Below are 13,036 nucleotides of genomic sequence, written 5' to 3'. Positions count from 1 at the left end.
AAATCTTTTTTCTGGAACACTTTGAAAGCAAAGTGAGTGCAGTGTCACGCCGATGATTTTTGTTGTCTTCGGACAATTCATGCGGAACCCATCTGCCTTCCTTCTGAATCTTTCCCATCGTATGTAAACATACAGAAATGGTTTGCTGCGTAACACCAAGCTGTTCTGCAAGCTCCTTTTCAGTTTGCGCAGAGTTTATATCCAGCAGTGCTTGCAATTCGTCCATTTCAATCTTTTGAGGGCGTCCAGCACGCGGTTTATCTTCAAGACTGAAATCTCCTTGGTGAAATTTTTGATACCATCTTTTACATGTAGTATGACTTACAGCGTTCTCTCCATATGCAGCACAAATCATTGCAGTGACTTCAGCAGCATTTTTCTTCAGAGAAACGCGAAGTGGATGGAAAATCGAATATGCTCTTTTGTTATTGCCATCGTGGACACTACTGATTTTTGAAGTTATGTGCATCAAACGCCAAACCATATGGCATTTTAGAAGGCCAAATGTCAACGCTTTAAAACCGCAAAAGGGCGGGAAGATATATAAAATTTAAATTGTTATTTCGGTTGTATGAAATCTAAAGCTCAGAACTTTTTTATACACCTAATATAAATACTTGACTGCGTTTAAAATCTATGACGGAACGAGATCACAATGGTCGAGGATTCAAACAAGTTTTCATCCAAATTTTTGTTACCTGCGATTTCATGTACTTCTATGCATTATGTTGTTTTGGAGTTATGTTTTACGGCGAATCAATAGATGTTTCACAAAAATTATCGCCCTTATAATCTTATAATCTTTAATTTTTACATCGAAGATGACCAAATCGTATGGTTAAAACGTTTATTTTATATCAATTATTGTTTCATAAATTGATTTAATAATCGTTTTAACATTAACAATCTTTACCTTTTACCATTATGCTATTGTTTTAGATATACGACTAATATAAGATTAATAATTACAAAAGAAGATTTTTGCAGAAGTTTATTAATACAATTTTAAAATTCTTATAATTCATAATAAATATTCTGACAAACTTGTGTTTACTCTTAAAGAAGTCTGACGGAACTTTTTAAGAGTTCTAATGTTGGCCAAAACAATTTCTATGTTAAAATATATAATAAAGTGTTGCAGATAAATATTTTGAAATCAAATTAACAAAATAGATCCTGTTAAAAAAATAATATATAATATATAACAGATAAATAAATAATATATAACTATTGAAATTGTTATTACTATATACAAAAGTTATCTAAGAATATTAAAAGATTCAAATAATACACTCGCTAGTACGGTCGCTTTTTTTACCTAATTTTAAATTTTGCAATATAGCATTCCAATTATTATAACATATATTATATGTAAGAATATTAGTAGCCTACACTAATATATTAATCATATATTATTTGTTATATTAATAATATATTTTAAAATATAGTACACAGTTCAAAAATTTGTAATAATATTAGAAAATTAGATTGTTTTCTGAAATTAATCATCGAATACGACAAACAGACCGCTACGACGTAACAAAATAAAAAAGATAATAAGTGTGAATACCAATAAATTTCTATTTTACGCAAAAAATTACAAATCCTATATTTTGATATTTAATAACGATAATGTAGATAATTTATGATGCTGCTTTCATTTCTAACAGTGAATTGAAATGCAACTTAAAATAGCACTGGTTTACCATGCAGCTTTTTTCGATTAAAGTATGAATAATAAATTATATGTACGTGTTAACATAAGATTTTATATGTCTCTGGATTTCAGATAAGCGCTTGTATATTTTGTCTTGAGTGTTCCAAAATAAGGAGTTATGTAGGTTTTCATATGTCCATTCCTTTATCTACAAAATTAATATGAGCACATGTTAAATACTAAATAATTATATTATAACATCTGTGTATTACGTATATTTGTATTTCTTTATGTATTTTTCAGATCTAGTGATTATTAACAAAACACTTGTGTAGAAGTAGAGATTACATTGACAATAACATAAAACATTATAACCGTTATATAACACGTGTGTTATGTAACAGTTACATTGTTGAGTGGAAAATTATATCTGACATTTATATTACATGTAATTTTGTTAAGTAGAAAGACCTTAAACATTTTCAGGCAAGTTTCACAATTAATAAGCAAGATGTTAATAAATGAAAGGAAGATATTAATAAATATCTGTACAAAGATGTGTGTTTGCGTGTTAGATGCATTTATATAGTTGCTAAGAATGCGAGTTGAAGATATGTTCTCTAAGATATACTCTCATATCAAACAATTCACTTTTTTATATAGAGAAAACATCTTTGCAGCATATGTAACTGCTGCGAAAATGCATATGAAGATAATGCTTGTTCCTACACGTATGCTTTCTGAATGATTTTTATTACTAACTACTAACTTGTAATTTTGGAAAAAAACGCGAAATAATATAGAATCTTTTTGCTCAGCTTATTTATTCTACTTGCATTCAAATTTGCAATATAACGATAATGATATAATAATATATGCGATATATAATGTGATATAGTATTATAATTATCTGATAATCTGTATATTAGAGTTATATTAGAGTTACATTACTTCTAGATAATGAGTTGTTTTTTTACAAATAAAATAATTATAACTTTTTATAAATACATCGTTTGTCAAGAATAATAAAATATTCATAATACAAACATATATTTATTGAAAATAAATATTTTTTCAACCTTCATGTGAAATAAATTTAAATAAAGTATTTCATTTTTATATTTACTTTTATATGATTTGTTACATTTACCAATATTAAATTTAAACTTCTGTGATATTACTATATATTAAATATAATAAAAAAATAAAAATTTAATAAAAGTACGAGACAGTAGTAAATAAGGAATATTATATTTCTCAACTTACCTCAACAAGTGTTGTCAAAGAATGAACAGAATTTATGACATTAATTAATGTTGCAGTTATACTAATTTCTCTAGGAAGAAAAACAATAATTACATTATATAATAAAATAATACAAATAATACAAATATTTGTGATTGAATGCAAAGGAAAGATATCTATGAAAATGTATTTTTACTTGGGTTTGAATGTTTCCAAATCGCTTAATATGAAATTAATAGAGAAATCATTTGCATGTCTCTGAACAACATAACAATATGCAGTAATCTGGTTTTTAATAACAGAGATCATTCTTGTATTATCTTCTGTATAAATAATAGATTCGTAATCATTTCTTAACTTTTTTAGCTCATCTAAGAGAAAGAGGAAGTTAGAAGGTGGATTTGAACAAATCAGAAATTCCAATATTTCTGAAATTTTGGTTTCTAATATCTTGTCTAAATTATTAAATACTTTGTTAAAAACAGATGTGTTAGATGCCAATAAGCTATGACAATACATCCATCTTTTTTCCCACAGTAGCAGTTTAACATTCCTGAAATTTAATCATAAAATATATATGATTTATGATATATTCTTATAGGGAAAATATTCGAGAATAATAAAACTGCAGCATAAAGATTCGTGAAAAATTAAATAATAAAAATATATGCTTTCTCATGAAATAATTTTTTCTGCATATAGCTTCAAGGTATAATTAATTATAAGCTTTGGTTAAAAAGTCCGTATTGTACGTGCAATACTATTACAAATATTACATTACAAATATTTCATAATTACTGAAACTACTGACACTGTCGCTGTTTAAACGTTTGTAAAACTACTGTAACTACTTACTCAATAATATACATTACTATATATTATTGAATTAGCTAATACTAATAATTGCAAGCAACACATAATTGCAAGCGTTAGATAAATATAACGCGTGTGTTATATAACAGTTACTTTGTTGAGTGGGAAATTGTAACTAACATTTATATTGCATAAAATTTAGTTACTTTGCTGAGATATAATTTTTAATCAATATTTATGTTTGGTTATATTTTAAACATTTATATGTAAAAAATTATTTTACGAAGAAGTTACATCCGCTTTTACTTAATTTTTTTCGAATTTACATGCTATCTTATCCACGAATTTCGTTCTCCCTTATACAATTTTATTCAAAAATTTGCCGAGTATTTTATATTATATCTAGTATAAAAATATGACAATAAAAAACTACTATTAATTAATAACTAATAAGAATATTTACATCGGATTTGTTAAATACTGATACAATTTAATTTCAGCAACTGCTTTGCATTTTTTGTCACCGAGAACACAAGCCCATTTTATAGCTTCTTGCCTTAAACATTTAGTATGATCGTTTTCATTAGGATTTTCTTCATATTCAATTTTGTCAAGAAGGGAATTCAGTAGCTTTAATAGTTGAATCTAAATTTTGGAAAATAACATAAATTTTGTATTAATTATTTATTCAAGGAAATTCAATCTAAAACTGTAGAAACGTAAAATCTTTATTTCTTAATAACAGAAGTTATTTCGAAAAATATTTAAATAAGTATACAAAACGAAATTAATGCTTTGAGTACATTAATATAAAATTTCTTTTATTGAAATTGTTTTTACCTGAAAATTAGTATTTTTGAGATATGGTATAATATATGACATGCGTTCAATAGCTTTAAACATGGGATACCATGCTATATAGTCTGTCTCTCGCGACAAATAATTTGTAAGTTCCATAAATATGAAATAACTTAATTTGTGTGATGTTACGAAATGAAATGCATCATCGATGATTTGAGCACGATTTAGGACATGAATATTTGTATAATTCTCGGAATTAAGATAACGTGCTATTTTTACCCAATTGTCCTCATTATAATTTATTCGATAGTATCCTATCACACAGTAAACAAATAAAATCAAAATCAAATAAAATTGAATTGATTTGATATTAAATTTAAGATAAAGTTTATTTTAGAGATATTATTTTTTTATTTTCAAACATGTTAAAAAGTTATCATGTAATAATAGGCTATTATGTAAATATTATCTCACATTACAAATACTAAAAAAATGTTCTTTATCAATTAACATATTAATTTTTATGTAAGCTGTCGATTATTTACTTGAAAACTCATACGTAAGAATATATTAAATTTTAGAAATTAATCTCTCTTTATAAATATTGCTCTTCAAGTAAAATTAAAATTATTTGAGCAAATAAAACAACTTGATCAAATATATAAACATAATTATTAAGTATACATATAACAACATATATTAAACATAAACATTCGTTAAACAAGAAATTAATTATACATGGAAATATCTAAAAAGACTTAAACAATTTCAATATACAAATAAATGATAATAAGTGATTTTAAAAAGTAAATAATAAAGATTAAAATATTCAATTTTAAAATCATATAATCCAGACTATAGAAACCTAATGCAAAAATAAAGCGAAAAAATCTTTTTATTTTCTTTCCATAATAAGAGATTCTTGATTATATATAGAAAATAAATTGACAATATTCTTCAATATAATAAAATATTTGATTTTCGTTATTTACCAGTTTGTTGTGGATTGGCTATTAGTGGCCAATAAGATTCCATATGCTTCCATATATCATCACCACGATAAATATGTTTGTATTGTACATTTAACCACACCAAAGACGAAGTATTCTGGAAAGTAATATGTGGTGGAAAAATATATCTAAATGGTATTTTGCACTTCTTGGACATATTTTCTATTAAAAACCAGCATTTTTTATAATCAATTTCAAGAACAGGGTATTGCTTTTCTTTTATCCAAGGATCCATTATGTCTTTCACATTAATTTCTCCAATCATTGTTTTATTCTGTTCTAAATCATAGGCGGATTGTATAGCAGTCCAAAAATCATCCGGATTACCAGTCCTTACAAAAATTTATAATAATCTATTATATTAACAGTATATTATATAATCTATTATATATTACATAATCTGGTAAATATTACCGACGGAACATTATTATTTATAATGTGATGTACGCACAAATTTTTATAATTTTAATATATATATATATATATATATTACAAGAATATATTATACAGAATATCTCGTAAAGATCGTAATAACATCTGGACTTTCAAAATTATTATATATAATGTTCAAATTGATTGTTAGAACATTTTTGCAGAATTATCATTATATTTAAGTGTTCTACAAAATAATTTTAATGGGTCAACAAAATTATTTTTAGATCTGTATCAGATTAAATTTTTAAATTTGCTAGCAAGTATTCTTTCCATGAACGCTTAAAAGTAGATTCTCTTCCCTAGAAGATGAGATTATTTTGAAACGAAAATTCTAATACCAAATGTCGAGGCTACAATGCCTTTTAAATTATAAACATTTAGAGTTAGCAAGTCAAATCGTCTTAAGTTCGCGCTCTCAGGTATGGTATAATACACGAAAGGCAAAAATTGACTGTCGCCCCCTTGTCGAAATTCACATAGATATTACAATGTAAAGATCATGAGACTCTTTTTATTGATATCTTTTTATTGATATTGATATCTATAAATAGATTATCTCAACAGAATATATTTTACTGAAAAGAAGAAAAAATATTATTATTACATGTTACGTAAAGTATAAGTTGTTAAATGACATTATTTTTAGAAATTTGCTAGTTTCATACCTTACAAAATCTTAAATATCTTAAATATTGCATATAAATGGATGGTGCACAATTTGCATTTGTAAATAAATAAAACGAAAATAAAATAATTTATTGTTATTATTTAAATTATTATTATTATTTAAATTATATAAATTATTTATAAATTGTGTTAAAAAATTTGTTATTATTATTCTAAAATATTATCTTGATCGATTTCTATAATAATAATCTCATTTATTTGCAAGATATGAAATTAGTAGATTTCTGAAAATAAATAATAATCATTTCATAGCTTGCGCTTTACGTATTATGCAGTAATATTTTTTCTTCTTTTCAGTAAAATATAATCTGCTTAGATATATGCACAGTGTATTTATGTGACTATCAGTAAAAATTATTCACCATCTTTGCATTATAATTTTTAAATCAATTTTGACAAGAGAGTGACAATCAGCTTTCGTCTTTCGTATTATATGCATTGCCCATCTGCGCGGACTTGATTCACTAACTCTAAATATTTATTCAAAAAGCATTGTAGCCTCAATATTTTGCTATTAGGATTTTTATCTCAAAATGATTTCAAGAATAATTAAGAATATTTAAAAGTCGTTACAGTCTTTACGAAACACCTTGTAGATAGTTAAATTTAAAAACAAAGAATAAAATCTAACATTCTTGATGTCAAATCGATTATATTGAATCAAACTCTAAACTTGATACTAAAATTTACTTAATTATAAAGTTGAAACATTTTTTATCTATCATTTATATCAATCATTGTTTATTTTTAGTTATGTTATATACTTATAGTTTGTTTAGTGTTCGCTCGATTTCAATATAACCGACTTGACATTAAGGATGTTATTTTTTTTGCCTTTACTCTCTTTAATTTAACCGTTGTTTTTAACATAAGGGATCTATTGATAATTTTTAATTATATTATATATATTATCAATTATTATTATAAAATTGTCATTATTAAAGTGAAAGATATACAGCAACTATGATTAAGAAAAAGATGGAATATATGAAATTAATGACAAAAGCCTCAGATAAAACATTCTATTGATTTACATTTTAAATTTTAAAGAAGAAACCATATATGAACATGTAATAAACATGTAATAAAAATTGCGTATTCTAATTTGCTATTATAAAATAAACAATTAATAAGTAATATTTATTTTAAAAAATAATGAACAATGGCACTAAAGTATATCTTTGGTATACCTTTAAATATACAACAAGAATATGTCGCTGATTCACTTTCACAGAATTTATGTTTTAGAAACATTAGAAGCAAAAAATCTAGGTACTGTTTTTACTTGGAAAATAAACTGATTGTGTAGAAAGAGTTGAGATGGTAAGCAGACTATCTATAATATAAATTGTAATTCACTAAAATTGAAGAGAAGAATAACACAATTATGTAATGTGTTATAGCAATATACATTATTAAATAACATTATTAAATCTTTTTGTCAATTTCAAATTATTATCAATTTCTGAGATTGAAATTTTCAATAAACAATTATCCTTTTCCACAATAAAAAGCATATTTATAATGCTATTTTTACTCTTATATAAAAAATAATTTTATATAAAGTTAATTTTTGTGGAAGAGTAATAACAAGATATAGCAAATTATTAGATAATGATATATCATCAAATCAAAATGAAAGTAAAAAAAGAGGAAAGAGAAATTAAAAGGAGAGAAATATGATGTATACTCACTGTTTTTCCAAATATTTAATAATGCTGCCCTGAAAAATTTGATTACCCAGTGCATGTTCTAGCATGCGCAATATACAAGGTGCTGTAAAAAATGAGCGTTGGAAATCAAATATGTAATAAATAAATGATGAAATATGTAATAATAAATTTGCCAAATATTTCCAAAGGTACGATAAGTCATTGAATAAATGAATAAATGATTCAATTTTCAATATATATATATATATATATATATATATATATATATAATTAATACATTTTTATTTTTAATAAATTAGAAGAAAGACAAAATACAATTTATCTTATAAAATAATACTTAAACAATCGTACAGTTGTTAAATTTGTTGTGCAATATTGCATACCTTTTATATAGTAAGCCAAAGGGAAAAAAATATCATTTTCAAAGATGTTATTTACTTCTGGTGTAAGAGAACTCATAATCTGTTGATCGTCTAAACGGAGAGACTCTTGTTGAGTTTGCACCACAAACAAATCCAACAAACGAATGTCTGGCATAACCTAGACATTAAATGTATATTGTTACATAATTATATACTTATATAAGTAATATTATTTTAATAAGTAATTTATATAATTTACATTAAATCATGATTACATTAGATCATGATTAGAGTCAGTTTAGTAAACAATTTTTAAAAATAAAAATGTTAAATAAATAGACAGATTCTAAAGTAAGTAGTTTGTAATGAAATTGTTTAGTTATATTAAATAACATCAGAAATATTCAAAGAGTACATTTAGATATTTCATATAAATTATTTAAATATAAATTTATGGCATGTTTCCTAGTGAAATATTATTACAGACATGAAAAAATACCTTATTGACCATATATATTCCAAATAACGTGGTAACACCTTCATTGAACCACATATCAGACCATGTTGGTGGACTGATTTTGGCAAATAATTTACCCATCACTTTACGTCCTATTAAACGCGATATTTCCATTTTTCGCGCAATGGGATCTATTCCTTCATTATAGACAATATCTTTTTCTCTGAAACCAATCATAAATATTGTATGTTATGCATACTACAATCATGCGTGTAACACATTGCTCTATAAATAATATTATCATTTATTACATATAATTCCTAGTTTCTTTTTTTGTAATTATTTTATTATTAAAGTATAAGAAATTTATTTTCTTAATTACACATATTACCTATGAAATACAAATTGAAATTTATCCACGCCATTATTTTCTAAACCTGCGATCACATAGTGATCTCCTATTATGTTTTTTTCTTGTAATTTCCATGTGTGATTAATGATATTTGTGACATTTTCAATTAGTTCAAATGCAAAAGTTTGATTTTGTATTATTGATTCTCTGCCCCATAATTTGAGATCAATTTTTTCGGAAGTAATATTTGAATAGTCATTCTTATCGAGTAGCACAATCGCAATACAATAAGTAGGAATCTGAAGAATATTGCTAAAATATGTTGTCGTTTTAGTTTCAAAGAAGAGTTTAAAGAAGGGTGACATATTCGAAAAAGAACGGTAATGTTTGGGATGCTCAATAGCAATGGTAAAGTCAGCTTTTATTCTTGGCTCGTCCCAGCATGGAAATAAACGTCGCGTTCCAGTAGCCGAGTTGTCTGTTGCAATAAGCCACCTAATATATTTAAATTATTAATAAAAAATAACATAGTTAACAACAAAGTTTTAATTTATAGATATCATATAAATAATGAAAATTATTGTAACATGAAAGCTGGGAATCACAATTTTTATAATTTTAGCAGCGTATTTATATTATTTAAGCAAATATTCCTGAATACGATCTAATATTAAAGTTCATCCAAATAAGTACTAACGCTACTTCCTAATTCTTATGCATTTAACATATTCTTGTTACATAAGGTTATGTAAGATATACATTATTAACTTCAAATAGTTAAAAAACATACTTAATCAATTTACTTTGAACATTTTATAAATGATGTTTATAATAAGTCTCTCTGTACACTCACTTGTCATATCCTTCCGTATTTTTATATGGGATTTTAACAAAGCCTCCATCATCATTAGCGGTAGTACCACTATATGTTATGATACCATCATATGTTATGGTCAGTATATATTTACCAGCTTGTAAAAAGTTGAAGTTTAAAATAACAATTTGCAATTTATTAATATATGAAATCTTACGTATTACCATTTTGCGTTTTGTGTTAATTTCCATTAAGTTTATATCAGTTATATTAAAGTTCATTGCATGAAATTTTATGTTTTCTGTATTTTGAGGAATAATAATTCTGTGATTACATTTTCCATGAAAAATATTTTCTTCTGCATCTAATGTTATTTCAACGCTGTACTGTATTTCTGGTACATATTCATGCAAACGAGAATTATCTACAGTTTCATCATTTAGATATTCTACGTCTTTATGAGCATAATTAAGAAAAGCCGTGACATAGTTAAATATTAGAGAATATAATAACACTTTTATTAATTCCATAACATTTATCTAAAAACAATGTTTAAAATTTAGCCAAATATGTTTCTGATGTAAAGCTGAAATTTAAAATGATCGTAAAAGTTCAATTCTTTAAAAGTCTCGAAAGCAGCAAAAATTTCTCATTAAAAAATTTACAGAAAAATGAAATCTAAATGAAAATCTTTTTTGATAATGGCTTTGACATGTATTATTATATTATTATTAAATATGCAATGTTAAATATGTATTAGATTTTTAATGTGTGTGTGTGTGTGTGTGTGTGTGTGTGTGTGTGTGTGTGTGTGTGTGTGTGTGTGTGTGTGTGTGTGTGTGTGTGTGTGTGTGTGTGTGTGTGTGTGTGTGTGTGCGCGTGCGTGTGCGTGTACGTGTGCATGTGCGTGTGCGTGTGCGTGTGCGTGTGCGTGCGTGCATGCGTGTGCGTGTGTGTGTGCGTGTGCGTGTGCGTGTGCGTGCGTGTGTGTGCGTGTGCGTGCGCGCGCGCGCGCGCATATATATATACATATAACACACACACACACACACACACACACACACACACACACACACACACACACACAAACTGTCCTGTTGTTAGTAATTTATAAATTGAAATTATGTGTGTTGACAAAATATATAAAATATTTTATACATAAAATATTTTATAATTAGTTCAAATAGTACCTACGTTATAAAAGATAGAATACTGTTACAAGAATCACAACCTTTCTGCTCTGACGGTTTGCTGCAAAATAAAATAAATATGACAACAAACATCCAGAATCATATGAGATCATAAGTGATAAAATAATAAGTAATATGAAGTATAAATATGTATATCGCTAGATGGCTCTAAACATATAATAACGGTCGTTAATGATGAAGATTATAATGTAATTAAGTTGAACAATTTATTATTTTATTTTGAAATTAAATTTATCCTGATGTAATGTACGTTATAAGTATTCTAAATATTTTATAATATTTTTAATTAGAAATTATATTTACCGTTAGAAATTATTGATAATAGGCTTGAAATCTTAGACTAATCTTTCTGCTCCGATAGTTCACCGCCAAATGACAGCTGTGAGAACAAACATACAGTTATAAAGGATATACGTTGTGCAAATAAACAATATATTGAACACTGGATTTAATATAAATGTTGAAATAAAACTTTTAATATGTTTAATAAAAGGTAAATTTTATTTAGAAGTTTATTAATATTATTTCAAAAATCTTATAATTTAAAACAAATAAAAATTTGCACTGAAGCAGATAATAAAATATTTATAACATTAGATTAAAACATTATACATCACATTAAAATACATGTTAAAGTAATACTGATAAACATGTTTTAATTATATTTATATTAAACAAATTCCTAACATATAGATATTATAATATAATTAATATTATAATATAATTATCAAAATTGTAATTTAATAATTTAATAAGTTATATTCAATAATTGTTATATGTAGAAATGATCTAAGAATATCCATAAAATTTAAATATTTTATTTTATATATTTATCATTCGTATATTACATTTTAACTTACATACTTTTTTATATGCTCTATATATATATATATATATATACCTAGAATTTTAAATGTTATTGAATGCAATATTATTTATTATATTTCTATTTAAAGTTATTAATATTTAGTTGAATGAATTATTGCATGTTGATATTCACATCTTTCCTACTACTTATAAGGGAAGATATACAACTGTTCTCCCCTCTTTAATAAGCTTCGAATATATTAAGATATAGACAAAAATAAGGGACAAATATAAAGTATTTTTTTTATCTGCGTTCTCGCACGTTAAGGGGATGAAACTATCCCTTGAAAAAAAAATTGGTTTTCTTTCTGAGTAAATATCGTCCAAACCGTTAAAGATATGAAAAAAAATTTTATGGCTGCAAGTGTACCTTATAACGACGCATTTGAATTTTCTAAAAATGTTATATTTTCGACCTCTTCCCCATCCCCCTAATTTTCAAAAATTTTTAAATTTTTATAAGAACAAAAATTTAAGCGCATTATGAATGAATACAATGATATATAACAAAATTATGTTCCAAAATCGTATTTTTGAGAAATGAGCGAGAAATATCTCTGTATACACGCTTCATATGTATTCGTCTCATACCGCGTTGGCTGCGCGGGACAATGTTAAAGGTGAATATAATGCAATTCGTCAGTACAGTATC

General features: G+C 25.3%; 1 protein-coding gene across 1 annotated transcript; it reads right to left on the bottom strand.

Annotated features, from left to right (window-relative positions):
- Positions 1 to 839: 839 nt before the first annotated feature.
- Positions 840 to 11,558, bottom strand: LOC148938241 (aminopeptidase N-like). Its single transcript, XM_089080329.1, has 12 exons — positions 11,501 to 11,558; positions 10,346 to 10,845; positions 9,532 to 9,987; positions 9,183 to 9,363; positions 8,705 to 8,861; positions 8,343 to 8,424; positions 5,509 to 5,858; positions 4,556 to 4,830; positions 4,179 to 4,360; positions 3,099 to 3,455; positions 2,924 to 2,993; positions 840 to 1,865 (listed from the first exon to the last, which is right to left on the bottom strand). The coding sequence occupies exons 2-12, from the start codon at positions 10,834 to 10,836 to the stop codon at positions 1,743 to 1,745; spliced, it is 2,724 nt and encodes a 907-aa protein (XP_088936455.1). The 5' UTR covers positions 10,837 to 10,845; positions 11,501 to 11,558; the 3' UTR covers positions 840 to 1,742.
- Between the last annotated feature and the right edge of the window lie 1,478 nt (positions 11,559 to 13,036).

Source organism: Pogonomyrmex barbatus, unplaced genomic scaffold (assembly GCF_055798465.1).
Source record: "Pogonomyrmex barbatus isolate J1 unplaced genomic scaffold, ASM5579846v1 scaffold1, whole genome shotgun sequence".
Classification (NCBI taxonomy): Eukaryota; Metazoa; Arthropoda; class Insecta; order Hymenoptera; family Formicidae; genus Pogonomyrmex; species Pogonomyrmex barbatus.
This window is presented reverse-complemented; position numbering and strand designations above follow the sequence as displayed.

Excerpts from the sequence above, each read along its gene's own strand:
- LOC148938241 (XM_089080329.1), bottom strand. The coding sequence starts at position 10,836 with ATGGAATTAATAAAAGTGTTATTATATTCTCTAATATTTAACTATGTC. Across the intron at positions 5,859-8,342 it reads ATTAAATATTTGGAAAAACA|GACTGGTAATCCGGATGATT; the intron begins GTGAGTATACAT and ends AATTTTTGTAAG. Across the intron at positions 4,361-4,555 it reads TCAAAAATACTAATTTTCAG|ATTCAACTATTAAAGCTACT; the intron begins GTAAAAACAATT and ends TCCAAAATTTAG.